Source organism: Sarcophilus harrisii, chromosome 4 (assembly GCF_902635505.1).
Source record: "Sarcophilus harrisii chromosome 4, mSarHar1.11, whole genome shotgun sequence".
NCBI lineage: Eukaryota > Metazoa > Chordata > Mammalia > Dasyuromorphia > Dasyuridae > Sarcophilus > Sarcophilus harrisii.
The window spans coordinates 117,906,566-117,922,731 of record NC_045429.1 but is presented as its reverse complement, the minus strand read 5'-3'; the positions used below and the strand labels follow the sequence as shown (position 1 = coordinate 117,922,731).

At 37.7% G+C, this 16,166-nt stretch overlaps 1 protein-coding gene across 2 annotated transcripts; it reads right to left on the bottom strand.

Annotated features, from left to right (window-relative positions):
- Positions 1-3,596: 3,596 nt before the first annotated feature.
- PDCD2 (programmed cell death 2) lies at positions 3,597-15,313 on the bottom strand. 2 transcript variants are annotated; one of them, XM_031937435.1, is made up of 6 exons: positions 14,924-15,313; positions 8,584-8,826; positions 7,598-7,762; positions 5,610-5,713; positions 4,391-4,504; positions 3,597-4,006 (listed from the first exon to the last, which is right to left on the bottom strand). In XM_031937435.1, the coding sequence occupies exons 1-6, from the start codon at positions 15,216-15,218 to the stop codon at positions 3,848-3,850; spliced, it is 1,080 nt and encodes a 359-aa protein (XP_031793295.1). In that variant the 5' UTR covers positions 15,219-15,313; the 3' UTR covers positions 3,597-3,847. The 2 variants fall into 2 exon arrangements, with proteins under 2 accessions (XP_031793295.1, XP_031793296.1); XM_031937436.1 differs by having other exon boundaries at positions 7,598-7,750.
- Positions 15,314-16,166: the final 853 nt, after the last annotated feature.

Sequence of the window (16,166 nt, the reverse complement as noted above, 5' to 3'; positions counted from 1 at the left end):
GCCATATGGTACACGAATCCAACTCAGTATTTCTATCCTCTTAAGAAATAACAATTTATATGCAGAGATGAGAAAAAAATACCAAGTAATGTTAACAATATAAATGGAAAGAAATATTAAAAAAAGTATTCTAAGCTAATTAGCTTGGCTCCAAAGAAGCACTCCTTTCCACCATCTTTGCAAAAATGGGGGAATGTTCCACTGATTTATGAACACTGCAAATTAGATTTTCAATATATGGGTTGATGGAGATGAAATGAGAAGAGAAAAGAAATATAGGAGAAATTCTAATCTATATGAAGAGATATATTAATTTTAAAAATTTGTAAACCAGTACAATTTATAATGGTCATGAAGTCTTAAAAACTATAGCTTTGAGCAGTCTAAATTAAAATTCAACATCAGTGGTTACTGTGTAGCTCTCCATTAGGGTGATTTTTAAACCTCTTATTATTGTGATAAAAGATATTCTTTTAAAGATGGAATTTGAGTTTTTTCTACAATCCTTCAATTAGTCATCAAGAACAATCTTAGAATGATACTACTCAGTTCCCTCATCCTGGGTTTTTGAAGGATAGATCAGGCAAGGCTTTCTTAGAAAAAAACTGAAATATGTTTTCCTATTCTTAGGTGAGGATTATGATACAGAATGTTACAGTCTTAGACTTGGTTGCTTTTTGCTTAACTTTTTGTTTTAAGGGAGTGTTCGGAGAATTGGGGGTAATTGATGGGGTAAATATTTAATAAAAGAATCAGTAACTTTTTAAAAGGAAAGGGAAGGTACACTATCAAAGGAGTCAAGTTCTGGTGAAATCCCAAAGCCACAATATAACTATTTAGAGTGCAGGTTTTGGCAAGGTTAATGCATCCATTATTGAACCAACTAAGGTTCATTCCCAGGCAGGGATTTTGGCCCAATAATTATGCTTTTTTTTTTTTTTTTTTTTTTTTTAAAGAACATAGCATATGTTTATTTACAATTCAATTTCCTTAGTTCTTTTTCTGGATACAGATGGCATTTTCTGTCCATGAATATCTTTTAAAAGCATGGTCTCTGAGAGTGTATCCAATCTTTAAGTGATGTACTCCTTACCGGGACAATTGGGAGCTACAAGTACAATTCAGTTTTCTCCCCCCCAGTACCCATCTCTCTTTATGCCAAGTACAAAACCCTTCAGCATATTGGTGAGCACTGAACTGAGACCTAGAAAGGGATCAAGATAGAATAGATTTGGGAAAATCTACCATGTTTTCAAGGTTTTGAATGAGTAGTTCAATGCTCATTTCTTTAAAACAATATTCCGATGATGCTTTTGTTACTGTTCAGTTGTGAACTACTCTTCCTGACTCCCATGAACCTGGAGTGGTTTGCCATTTCCTTCTCCTGTGGACTAAAGAAAACAGAGGTTGTCTACTCAGGTCTTCCTGACTGCACACAGGCCCAGTGTTCTATTCACAGAGCCATCCAAGTTCCTGGATGCCTTGTAGCACCATAATGCTGGAAGAATAAAAGCTACAAATAATTCAGAAGACAATAGAAGTGTGGTGGACAAAATCATGTGGCGTATTTACCAATGACAATTTATGATCAAATAGAAAGGGATACATCAAAATACAACTTTGATATATTTGATCAGAAATTCTGTTCACATTAATCCTGATAGCAAAAACCTCCTTTTATTATTCAGCCTAATAGGCTTGTTTCTATTGCCTTTAATTAATAATAGTGAGCTCCTCAGAGAACAAAATTATACTCAACCAGGATAAGAAGGTATAAGAATGGAGCCAGGATTTGATCCATATCAGAGTTATTCTTTTCAACAACTTAAGTAGCAAGGTATAGCTAATACTATTGCCAGTATGCAAAATTTTGGGCCATAATCAATTTGAGTTATTTATTACTCAAGGGAAAAGAAATCTAGACCTAGATAAATTTTGTGCAGTAGCCTTTCTCATAGATTATTGAACCCTTAAAAATTTGATTCACTTTATAGATAAGAAAAAGAGAGCTAAGCAACTTGACCAGTCAGCTTACCGTGTGGTAGAGCCAGGGCTTAAATCCAACTCCTCCTGACTCTATCCAGCACTTTCTCCCCTGTATAATGTTCACAACTGAGGTTGGAGGGGAAGAAAGCCAAATTAAGATACTATTAAATTGATAATTTAAGTAGCCTTGCTACTTTCATATAGTGTGAGACAATGTATACAGTTAAAAAAAAAAAAACTTTTTTTTGAGGCAATAGGGGTTAAGTAACTTGCTTAGGGTCACACAGTTAGGAAGTGTTGAGCGTCTGAGATCAAATTTGAACTCGGGTCCTCCTGACTTAAGGGCTGGTGCTCTATCTAGAAAGGATTTTTTTTAAGCAATTAAAAAAAAAAAACCAGACATGATAAGTTCATTACTCTAGATGAGCATTCTATTTAGCTCTCAACTTCCTGGCAGTTAAGGCAAAAAGGATTAGTGTAAGAAGGCATTGGTGTCCTGTCATTGGCTAAGATGACAAGAAAAAATAATGATGAATGTTGGAGGGGATGCGGGAAAACTGGGACACTGATGTTGGTGGAGTTGTGAACGAATCCAACCATTCTGGAGAGCAATCTGGAATTATGCCCAAAAAGTTACCAAACTGTGCATACCCTTTGATCCAGCAGTGTTATTACTGGGCTTATACCCCAGAGATACTAAAGAAGGGAAAGGGACCTGTATGTACCAACATGTTTGTGGCAGCCCTGATTGTAGTGGCTAGAAACTGGAAAATGAATGGATGCCCATCAATTGGAGAATGGTTGGGTAAATTGTGGTATGTGAATGTTATGGAATATTATTGTTCTGTAAGAAATGACCAGCAGGATGAATACAGAGAGGCTTGGAGAGAATTATATGAACTGATGGTAAGTGAAATGAGCAGAATCAGGACATCATTATACACTTCAACAACGATACTGTATGGGGATGTATTCTGAGGGAAGTGGATTTCTTTGACAAAGAGACCTAATTCAGTTTCAATTGATCAATGATGGACAGAAGCAGCTACACCCAAAGAAAGAACACTGGGAAATGAATGTAAACTGTTTGCATTTTTGTTTTTCTTCCCGGGTTATTTTTACCTTCTGAATCCAATTCTTCCTGTGCAACAAGAGAACTGTTCGGTCCTGCACACATATATTGTATCTAGGATATACTGTGACATATTTAACATGTGTAGGACTGCTTACCATCTGGGGGAGGGGGATGAAGGGAGGGAGGGGGAAAATCGGAACAGAAATGCAAGGGATAATGTTGTAAAAAATTACTCTGGCATGGGTTCTGTCAATAAAAAGTTATTTAAAAAAAAAAAAGGCATTGTTGTCTAAGAGTACATAAAACAGAAAGGGAAACAAAAAGACAAAGGAAATGACAAAATAAAAGTTAATAGAAGATAAAGGTACAGTTTTATATGGTGTCAGCATATGAGTGCATAAAAAACAGTTTTGAAAGAGTTTGGGCAAAAGATTGTTAATTATGGAAATAAGAAACCATCAATTGATTATGAGCTAAGCATAAGTTCTTTGATATCCAGCTTTGCAGGTCATAAATAAAATACTTCCTCCCATCATTTAGCAGACACACAGTATGTGCTTTTATTAGCCTAACTCCCCATCACAGTCAGCCTATCATTAGACACTGGGGTTATTGTGATGAGTTTTATCTAGATTACTATTAACATTAGCTTTTGTCCTTATCAATATGTACAAGGCATGAAGAATGCTTATATATTCTAAAAAGTGGAGAGTACAAAATAACCAGACTACAGTTTGTCTTTGGAGAGTACAAAATAACCAGACTACAGTTTGTCTTTGATGATTCTTAAGTTGTATCTGTAAAATCTTGTTTCCAAATGAACTCCTCTGTGTACTTGGTGCCCAAGTTGCAGTTCTCCACACAGGTAAATACAGCCAGAGTCCCCCAGTCAATACTTCTGCCCAGTCTGTCAGCCTTCAGGTAATTCAAAAGCTGTGGCATAACCTGAGAAAAGACAACAAAGAATTGGAGGGCAATATACCTCTGTTTGGATTAAGACAAACTATAACAAGTGATAAAATCTAAGATAAAAGTGCTAAAAATCAGCTTATCTTAAATTATTAAAATCTTTAATGTAAATCAGACTTACTATGTAGCTTACATTTTTAGCAAATTCCCTAATCTGTTCTATGCTTCCACCTCCATGTGGCCTTTGTTTGTTTTTTTTTTTTACTAAAATAGCTCTAACAATAACAGTGAACTTTTCATAAATGTTCCAAAAATGATCCATTTCTTTTATGTGGCAAGGACAGATAAATAGAAAAACTAACTAATTCAGAAAACAGACCAATTTTTAACCATGATCATCCCTTAGTTCAGAACTCATACCTGGAATTCAAATATCCTCCTGGCACCACATGGACAATTTGGAATATCTTGTTCTTGAGGAATATTTTCACCAGAAATCCAGATAGGGTCAATTCCTCTGCCATATCTAAGAATCTAAAATCAAACATGAAAGTTCTAAAATACTAACACTTTATTACTCACAAATCTTACCAAAAGGATTATGAGGAAAAGATTTTTCATCAAAAATGTGCCTTTACAAATAGCTTTGGAAAGTTCCTCCAAATATTTATCTGAAATAGTTTGATATAATATTCTATTAACATTTCCCAGAAAACACCTGTTACTATGCACTAATAATGCTTTCTCAAAACATATGCTGTAATACTAATGCTGATAAATCAATTCAGTTCATCAGTAATGAAGGCTCAAGGGAAAGATCTCAATATTATTCCACATTTATTCCATTTATCACAATCCTTGTATTCCACTTAGTACAGCTGACAGAAGAGAAGTAAGTATGAAAAGAGTATCCAGTCTAAATATGATCTATGGTCCAGCAAAATACATCTTCAGATGAGAGCTGTAGCTCTCTGGTCTTTAGCATTCTACACTTAAGGTTTGTGTTTAAGGTTAGCCAAATAAATTAAGAAACAAAATTAGAAAAACTGAACAAATGCCAGAAGAAATACTCTATAAAAATCCATTAATAAAATCAACTCCACCAAATATCAATTCTTCTCTAACATTGTGAAAATTAACACACAACAAAGATTAATTCACTCACAGGATCCAAACACTGGAGATATCTGTGGTGAACCTTTCATATTAAGGAATGCGCTAAACTTCCTCCCACTTGCTCCTTCTGAGCTTCTTTCTTGGATTTCATTAGATTTTTGGGACAGGATTTACAGACTTAATCAGGCTTTTTTTCAGGTAGCTGGCATGTTTAAGGTGAAAAGAAAACTGCAGTGTACAGAATCCCATGAGTAATAAACCAAGAAAGGGGAATAAATGATCTTTCTAAAAAGGCAAACTGCATAGGCCCCATCATAAAAGGATGCACAGACATCACAAAAAGAAAAAAAAATTTTAAAGGATTAACATAATCATATTATCAGAGCACTGTTTTTATTCATTGCCCATCAAGGCACAGTCCTTTGTAAAAATATTTGTTGTAATAGATTTTATCTTCTATGGTGATTAGTCAAAAAAAATTTTTAAGACAAATGATGTAACAATTATGCTTTGTTTACTTTACCTGGTCTGGCTCAAGGGCTATTTGAGTTTTAAATTTCTGGAAGATTTCATCTTCTCTAGATTCATGCTTTGCTATGGAATCCAATTCTGCCTCAAGTTCTTCATCTGAAAGCAAACAAATGCTATAAACAAATTCTAAGACAGCAGATATACAAAAATAACAACCCACTTAACATTTCATAGTTTACAGAAAGCTTTCTTAACAACTAGTAATAACTGTTAATGATATTATCCCCATTTTACAGATTAAGACATCTGAGTATCACAGTAACTTGTCAAGGAATTCATTCTACACTATATTATGCTAAGTCCACTCAAAGTAGCTTTCATGCACTTACATCTTTCTTTTTTTAAATGATGTTATCTTCTGGTTTTACATCTCCATTTCTAAACATTTAAGTGACACATGTAGATAGTGCTTCCCCTAGAGTTGGGAAGATCTGAGTTCAAATTAGATGATACTGTGTTTCCCTGGACAAAGCACTTAACCTATGTCTGCCTCAGTCACTTCATCTGCAAAATGAGGAATATAACAATACTTACTTCTCACGGTTGTGAGGATTAAATGTCATCTCTGTAAAGCTCTGAACAGAGGCAAACACACAGTAAGCACCTTAAATGTTTCCCTACTTCCATCATAAATGCTTTTTCATTCAATCACTGATTCAAATATTCCTACCTCTCTTTACCTAGCAAGTCATCCTTAATAAACAAAGAATAAAAGAGAGAAAAAAAATCTCTGCAAAATTAACCAATTTGTATCAACTAACAGGATATACAATGTTTTATAGCCATCATCTCCCACTTCTGTAGAAAGTGGAGATCTCAAGCCTTTAAGTGTTTTTAAGTATGCTAAAATTAAATGTTCTATATTTCCTCGGGATTTGAATCATATCCATGCTTCAAATTCACACTCTTCCATTAAACTATCCCTAATTCTTTCTTTGTAAATATAGCAGCAGTTCAATGTAAGTTAACTGTTTTCTGCTTCTTTGAACCATATATTAGTCTCTAGCCTCAAAGAATTTACAGTCTGGGGCGGCTAGGTGGCCTCCCTGAAGTCAGGAGAACCCAAGTTCAAATCTGGCCTCAGACACTTAACACTTCCTAGCTGTGTGACCCTGGGCAAGTCACTTCATCCCAATTGCCTCCAAAAAAAAAAAAAAGAAAAAGAAAAAGAAAAAAGAAAAAACCTCCCATGACAAAGGAATTAAAATTTTCTTTATGAATTTAAAAAATTTTCTCCTGCCACTCCTCTGTGTATGTAGAATACCATGGATTACTTTTTTGCTACTATGAAGCTATAAAAAACTGCTAAATTGAAATACAGCTAAGGAAACTTTAAGGAAGAGGGAGAAGATAAATAATTTCCACTGGCAAGATTATTATTTATAGGCTGCAGCTAATGAGTTGGCTAAGATATCTGGACTGGACCTGAGCCAATTGAATAATGGTGTCTGAAAGTCTAGCACTTTTTCTACTGTAAGGGAGTGGAGTTCTACATGTTTAATGAAAAGGGCTTTTCAATATGGGGATAAGGATTACTGAAAGCAAGGAACTTGAATAATCTATTGTGAATTATTAATGTCAATAAAACAAAGACAATCATTTCTGGCATTTTGTGTATGTTTTTAATCTTTTTGTTGTTTTCATTTTGACTGATCCTATGATTACACTGATGTTCTGAGTAAAGTATTCTAGGTGAAAAACTTCCCTTTAAAAATGCATGCTGGATAAGTCACTGAGAAGTCAAATTAACATCCTCAAGGCCACAAAGGCAGTATATGCCAGAAGCAGAACTTGAATCCAATGCCAGTTCTCATCCACTATTCCATACTACGTCTACTTTCATCCTATTACATAATAGAATCAAAATGGAAAAAGCACAGGCTAATCTTTTTCCTTTACTAGAGTTTGCATTTCTGTCTAGCTGATAATAATGAAATTATCTTTGCAATAATAATTTATGGGCATGAACTGATTTCTTACCCATAGTGCCAATGAGCTCTGAGTCTTCACACTTTTCCAGATCTTGAGGAATGCAATCAGAAACATCATCAGGCTCCAGCTCTTCTGTTTCTATTACAATTTCATATTCAGGAAAAAGGAACTTGTGGTCTGGAACTGCATTATTCACATTATCTAAAAGAATATCTGCATTAGTTATGATGTAAATTATAGATAATCAACTCAAAGATAACAGAAAAATGACTGTGAACCCGTTAAGCAGTTCACAATCTATATACTACAGGCTCTCAAGTAAAATTATTTGTTGGGTTCAGGAATGATGGATGCTGAGGAAAGGCTTAGAGGGAAGGGATGTGGTAGAATTGTACCTGCCCCAATCTTTAATCCTCTGACCTATACCAGATTGTGAAGATTCTGAAGAAACTTACCTATTTTTGAATATCAAGATTTTTAAGGAATATCATTAGAAAATTTAACACATAGTTTCTGATAACTCCAATTATGTTTTAATGTTTCACTTAATGATATCCATCCATAAAGTACTTAATTTCCAGGAAGATATTGAATCACATCACATGATGTAATATAATAAATTTCATAGAAAGTAGTCATCTCTCCATCTTTAATAGTCAATGTATCATTTTACAGAGAAGTATACTTTCCTTCCTCTTCTTTTGCAAAAGGGACCATCAGTGTGGAATACTGTGTATGTAAGACTTTTCAATATTTTGCTTAGTTTTATATACTTTTTTTTCCCTTTTAAAATCTTTATCATAAGAGATTTGACTCACTGGAAGGGAGATGGGGAGTAAAGTACAGTGGGAAAGGTAGATGATATATCAATAAAATTTTATCTGAAAAATTAAGTACACTAGAAGGCTCATTTTTTTTTTTTAATAATGTCATTTTTTGACATCACTATTTAAAAACTCAGACCCACAAATAGAAGGATGAGGAACTGAAGGAATATTACTTGGGAAATGATTTTTTAAAACTATTTAACTTACCTGATGTTGTACAAGACTGCTTATGTGCCAATTTCCAATCAAGAGTCTGATGATCCTTACTACAATAATGAGCCTTATGACACTTGGAACAAACTTTAGAACCCAAACAGCCACAAACCCTACAGAGATGAACACCAGATCGAAGCTGTACACTTGGAGAATCGTCCTTTTCATCCGGTGGCTCTTCAGATGGTGGTTCATAGGAGTAATGGTCATTTTTCCTAGGTAGTTGATTCCTGAAAACTAGAAAAGTAGAATGAAAATAACTAAAAATCTCCATTAAAAATACTATGCCACTAAAGGAAAAATTATGCTATTCATAGGAAGCTGATGTTATGGTAAAAACATTCTAGAGTTAGCATAATGCCAAAGGATGTTACTTTTACTGAGTGATCAAAAGCAGAGTTGGGCTGAACAGTAATGTTCATAAAATATAGGCTGTGACCTCCAGTTTAGCCAAAAGATAATAATGAATATTACACTGTAGTGTACATTCCTTTTTTCCCCCTAGAATAAATACAAAAATAGTTTTTAACATTCAACTTTGCAAAACTTTGTGTTCCAAATTTTTCTACCTCCCTGCCCCATCTTCCCTCTCCCCAAGATGGCAAGCAATCTGATATAGGTTAAAAATTGCACATTCCTTTTAAAGTAAGTTTTTCATTTCATTTATTTCTTTATCAGGTGTAATTTGATTCCCCCCATTTAATCTGAAAATTTTTTTTCATGGAAATGATATTTTCTAGGCAACATTTTAGAAATATCATTTCCATGAAAAAAATTGGTGAATTCCTGTTAAACACAGACTAGACAAGATAATCTCCCCCCCTCCCCCACCAAGGTATATATTTTTTTCAATATGTAATTTAGTTTTTTTTTAATAGCTTTTATTTACAAATAAATGCATAAGTAATTTTTCAGCATTGACAGTTGCAAATCCTTTTGTTCCAACTTTATCCCTCCTTCCCTCCACCCCTTCCCCCAGATGGCAGATTGACCAATACATGTTAAATATGTTAAAGTCTAAATTAAATACTATATATATATATATATATATATATATATATATATATATATACACACATGTCCCAACAGTTATTTTGCTGTATAAAAGAGTCAGACTTTGAAACAGTGTACAATTAGCCTGTGAAGGAAATCAAAAATGCAGGCGGACAAAAATAGAGGGATTAGGAATTCTATGTAGTGGTTCATAGTCATCTCCAGTGTTCTTCGCTGGAGTAGCTGGTTCAATTCATTACTGCTCTATTGGAACTGATTTGGTTCATCTCATTGTTGAAGTGGGCCACGTCCATCAGAATCGATCATCATATAGTATTGTTGTTGAAGTAAATAATGATCTTCTGGTCCTGTTCATTTCACTCAGCATCAGTTCATGTAAGTCTCTCCAGGCCTTTTTGAAATCATCCTGCTGGTCATTTCTTACTGAACAATAATATTCCATAATATTCATATACCACAATTTATTCAGCCATTCTCCAATTGATGGGCATCCACTCAATTTCCAGTTTCTGGTCACCACAAAGAGGGTGTGGTCACCACAAACATTCATGCACATGTTGGTCCCTTTCCCTTTTTTAAAATCTCTTTGGGATATAAGCCCAGTAGAAACACTGCTGGGTCAAAGGGTATGCAGTTTGATAGCTTTTTGAGCATAGTTCCAAATTGCTCTCCAGAATGGCTGGATGTATTCACAATTCCACCAACAATGTATCAGTGTCCCAGTTTTCCCACATCCCCTCCACATTACGCATTATCTTTCCCCGTCATTCTAGCCAATCTGACAGGTGTGTAGTGGTATTTCAGAGTTGTCTTAATTTGCATTCCTCTGATTAATAATGACTTGGAGCATCTTTTCATAAGGTTAGAAATAGTTTCAATTTCTTCAACTGAGAATTGTCTGTTCATATCCTTTGACCATTTATGGACAAGATAATCTTTGAGGTCCCTTTCCAACTCCTAGATTCTATGATTCCATAATATGCCATGCAAAGGAACAAGTGGCATTGTTTTTTAGTGGAAGCAAATTTCAGCTCAATATAAATAATAAGCTATCTATCAGTTTGATCAATTAAAAAAAGGAAGAAAATACCTTCTATTGTCTAGCAGAAGCATGATGTATCAGAAATAGCATTAGTCTTGAGAGTCAGAAGGTATTTGGATCAGAATCCTACACATTCTTTTCTTTGTGAACGCTTTCTACCTTTGTGAACAAGAAAATGGCACAAAAATCATAAACTAAGAGTTAGACAAGACTTACAAAAATCCTTTTCTTCAGGTGCTCCAAATCACTACTGATCAGAGAAATGCAAAGTAATACAACTCTGAGATACCACTACACATCTGTCAGATGGCTAAGATCAGTTAAAGATAACAAATGTTGGAGGGGATGTGGGAAAACTGAGGCTAAGTGAAATGAGCAGAACCAGGATATCATTATACATGGCAAGACTACACGATGATAAATTATGATGGACACGGCTCTTTTCAACAGTGAGATGATTCAGATCAGTTCTGTAGTGTCTCTTAATGCTACCCTAACCGTGTAGCTCCGCTTTGAGCTACGCTTAATGCCCATCTATCAACGGCATGGCAGGCCACACTTACCCATCTTTGGGCACCAACCCAGATAACATAAAGACAGACCACCAGGAGATAGGGGTAAAGCAAAAGAGTAATTTTATTCTTAGGCAGCACATATTTATACCGCCCCCTCCACCCCCCACCAAGATCTGGGGGAAAGGGAGGTCCTGTAGGAACCTGGCATAATGGGATTGGCCTGAGAAGAGGGAGGGAGGTGTGCTAGGCTTTGAGAGCATTAAGGAGGGAGGCATGGTACTGAGCTCAGACACCGCCTCTTGGGGCTATGCCCCACCTCCCTGTAAAACTCACCAGCGCCTTAGTACCTCTCATCCCTCAGGTCCTCCCATATCCCTGGAACAGCATTCCTTGCTTCTAGAGGCTTTTTAACCCTTACAAGTTCCAATGATCTTGTGATGAAGAGAGCTATTTACACCCAGAAAGAGGACTGTGGAAGCTGAGTGTGGACCACAACATATCATTCTCACTCTTTCTGTTATTGTTGGCTTACGTTTTTGTTGGGTTTTTTTTTTTTCTTTCTAGGTCCTATTTTTCTTGTGCAGCAAAATAACTATATAAACACGTATACATATATTGGATTTAACATATAATTTAACATATTTAACATGTATTGGACTATGTCATCTAGGGGAGAAGGGGAGAGGAAGAAGAGGAAAAGTTGGAACTTTTTTTTTTTTTTTTTGCAAGGGTCAATGTTGAAAAATTACCCATGCATATGTTTTGTAAATAAGAAATAATAATTTTTTAAAAATCCTTTTCTTTGTCCTCATCCTCCCTGACTTTCTATAGTATTTGAAGTTGCCAGCCACTCCATCTTCTGGCTCTCTCCTCCCTGGGTTTTGTTCCCAACTATCTCACTAATTCTTTTCAACCTCTTCTGAAACAGCATTATCCATGTCCCAGTCCTAATGTGGGTGTACCCTAGGGTTCTATCCTGGGCCCATCATCAACCACTTATTGGACATCAACACCTGTATGTTCCATAGATACCCAAAACTTTTCAAGTTTAAAATACAATTTTCACCCTAAATAAATCCTAACTTCCTGATTTGTCAATGACATCCTTCCAGTGCAGCATTCTTTCTTTATACTCACCCCCATATATCAATTCAATAATTAAGTCTTGTGAATTTTACCTCCTTCTCATTTGTCTCATTCTCTCCATTCATATCACAACCACCCTATTTCGGGCCCTCATCAACTCCTACCTGGACTACTGCAAAGGAATTCTAATTGGTCTCCTGCCTCCAGTCTTTCTCCTCTGCAAACCATCTCAAACATAGCTGCCAAATTAATACTCCTAAAGCACAAATCTGACTATGTTACTCCCTTGTTCTAAAAGCTTCAGCATTGTCCACTGACTATAGGCCAATATATAAATTCCTGTTTCGGATTTAAACCATCACAACTTCCCAAACAGCCTCTTCCCAAGCTGATCACACATCACTCCATGGGATGTTTACATTTCAATCAAACTGACTTAGTTGGTGTTCCTCAAATATAACATCTCATCCACCATCTCCCTGATATTGCACAGGACTAACCCTGAAACACTCTTCCCTCCCTTGACTTCTAGCTCCTGAAAGCCCTGACTCCACTAATGAGTCAAGTTAAGTACCCTTTCTTCAGATTTTTTGCACCTCCTGCTCCCTTATCTCAGTTGTTGGTGCTCCTACCATTACCATATACTTATTTCCATTGATATTTTCTTTACAATCCTAAATTGGCTTCTCTGCTACTTATTACATTGTTTGGAGGTCTACATATTGAGGAGTTAATTTAAAGTGGTGAATAAAAGCCATGGACTTGGAACTGGAACATCTCAATTCTTCCTCAAAACATTTAATAATCCTTTCACCACCATGGACAAGTCACTTGGTCTCTCTCAGCTTAGCTTCTCATCTGTAAAATTGGAATATTAATAGTACTTACCTCAAAGGCTTGTTGTGAGGGTTAAATGTAATAATATTTTTAAAGTATGTTGTAAGCCTTAAAAAGCACGACATAAATGTGATTTGTTAGTGTCATCATCACTATTGTTATCGGAGGCCAAACAGAATAAATATAATCCCTCATGTCAGCTTTTCAAATACTTGCAATGAGATCATATGCCCCGTAACATAAAGACAGCACACTATTAACGAAGAAGAGATCTAATAATAAAAATCAGCATATGACACTCACTATACACAAGAGGCTTTACAATTAGTGATTCATTTGATCCTCACAACATCCCTGGAAGGTGGGTGCTATTATTATCCCCATTTTGCAGATGATGAACCAGCCAAACAGAGTTTAAGTTCCCCAGGTCACACCACTGCAAGCGTGTGAGGTCACATTTGAACTCCTGTCTCCAGACTCAGCGGGGTCTATTCTCTGTAGCACCTAGCTGCTCCCATCTTCGCTTCAATCCTGCCTCAGCCACTTACGGTGTGACCACCGGAGAGTTCACTTCATTATTAGTGGGGCTAATAATCGTAGCACATACTTCTAAGCTTTGAGCATATATGGGGAGTGAATTTTTCAAACGAACCAAAATCCAAAAGGGAGGAAAGAGGGAAATTTTTAAAGGAGCTAATGAATAATTAAAAACTAGTTAATAAATACAAACAAATAATAATTAACAGATAAAGACTAGTGGGAAATAGCTGAAAATCTGTACTCTACAGCATTTCCTGAGAGAAAGAGAGAGAGACACAGAGAAAGGAGAGAGAGAGAGAGAGAGAGAAGAGAGAGAGAAGAGAGAAGAGAGAGAGACAGAGAGAAGAGAGAGAGGAGAGAGAGAAGAGAGAGAGAGAGAGAGAGGAGAGAAGAGAGAGACAGAGAGAAAAAGGAGAGAAGAGAGAGAGAGAGACAGAGAGAGAGAGAGACAGAGAGAGAGAGAGAAGAGAGAGAGAAGAGAGAGAGAAACAGAGAGGGGGGGGGAGAGACAGAGAGAGAGAGACAGAGAGAAAAAGGAAAAAAAAAAGAGAGAGAGAGAGAGAGAAGAGAAGAGAGAGAGAGAGAGAGACAGAGAGAGAGAGAGAAGAGAGAAAGAGAGAAAGAGAGAGAGAAACAGAGAGAGAAAGGAGAGAAAGAGAGAGGAGAGAAGAGAGAAAGAGAGAAGAGAGAGAGAAACAGAGAGATAAAGGAGAGAAAGAGAGAGGAGAGAAAGAAGAGAGAGACAGAGAGAGAGAGAGAGAGAGAGAGAAAGGGAGAGAGAGAGAGAAAGGAGAGAGAGAGAGAGAGAGAGTAGAGAGAGAGAGAAGAGAAGAGAGACAGATAAGAGAGAGAGAAAAGAGAGAGAGAGAGGAGAGAAAAGAGAGAGAGAGAGACAGAGAGAGGAGAGAAAAAGGAGAGAGAGAGAGAGAGAAAAAAAGGAGAGAGAGAGAGAGAGACAGAGACACTGACTTCTGGACAATTCCCTGCTGCCCTCGTTTCCCGCGTCCTCCTTCTCTGGGAGGCGGCTCACTCCTGAAGTCCAGAAGACCGAGTTCAAGTCTGGCTTCAGACCCTTACTAGCTGGGTGACCCTGGGCAAGTCACTTAATCCCGTTTGCCTCCGTTTTCTCACCCGAAAAACTGGAATAATAAGGGCACCTACCTCCTAGCGTTGTTTCCGACCCTAACTGGACCCCGGGCCGAGGCTACGGAGGCCCCGGCCCTCGGCGCGCGCAGAGGCGGACGGGACTAGGCTAGGCGCGGGCCTGCAGAAAGGAGGGGACGGCGGAGCGGGCCCTGACCTCGGAGCGCGGCGCAGCACGGGGGCTCCCGGCAGCAGAAGACGAAGAGGCTGCGGTGGAAGGCGTCGGCACGGTCCGGAAGCGGCGCGTACAGCTGCAGCAGGAAGACCAGCGGCCGGCTGCACAGCGGGCAGGCGAGCTCGGCCGGGCCCGGAAGGTCGCGCTCCGACAGCCACGCCGGCCGCCCGCCCACCTTGCTGGGGAACTGTTCGCTGCGCAGGCGCCAGCCCGGCGCTTCGACGGCGAACCCCAGCTCCACTGTCGGGGCCGGGGCCGGGGGTACGGCCAACGCCATGGTAACTCCCCCTGCAGCCACAGCGGCAGAAGCCCCAAGAGACTAGTTATCACGTTCTCTCAGCCACAGACTAACGGAAATAGCCCGGCCGGAACCGGAAGTGTGCTCTAGAGAAACGAGGCCGTCGCACGCCGAACGCCCAGGATGCTGGACCATAGGTTCCCTGTTACAATCAGTCGGCTCTGCTCTTTTGGGCGGGTTCTTTTGGAGGTGGGAGTCGGAGAATGAGGCAATTGAGAAATAATAATTGGCATTTATGTAACATTTTAAAGTTTTATGCTACTTCAAAGTTTACAACACGCTTTATTTTTTTCTTATTTTCACCACATTTTATGGCCGAGCTTTCCCCTAAGACATAGACTGCCTCCATATCTTTGTTCCCAACCAGTCATCTGCATGAAACCCAAAAGGAGTCTGGGAAATATAATAAGATCACCATAAGCTAGGGTAGATTCTCTTCGTTAGGGAACACTGATCTGAAGGACAAGGCTTGGTAAGCAGAAAAAGCAAACTGCTCCCATGACCTCCTGGATATTATGTCATGGCACACTTCAGGACAGGGAATCTGCCAGTCCTAGATTTAGAACTAATCCAACAAGAGCTAAAGATGGCAAAAAACTGTAGCTAATAAAGGAACGTCTGAGGCTAAGTTTCATTTGAGGCCTTGTTGATTGTTAGGCCTGTGCCAATGAAATGTTTATAGTCCTCACGTTGATATAATTATAACCCAATAGCTGACTTGTCTGCTAGGCTTTTAGTTCTACCTGACCTCATCCTCCAGACCTTAACTTGCTTTTACTATTTTTTTTCCCCCCCAAGATCAAAGTTCCTGAGAGAAAGAACTTGGTATAATGCTTAGTAAGTATTTTTAAATGCTTTTCTTCTATTTCACAATAGCAAAATTAAACCAGCAATAATGATATTGAATAGCCCATAATATACATATAT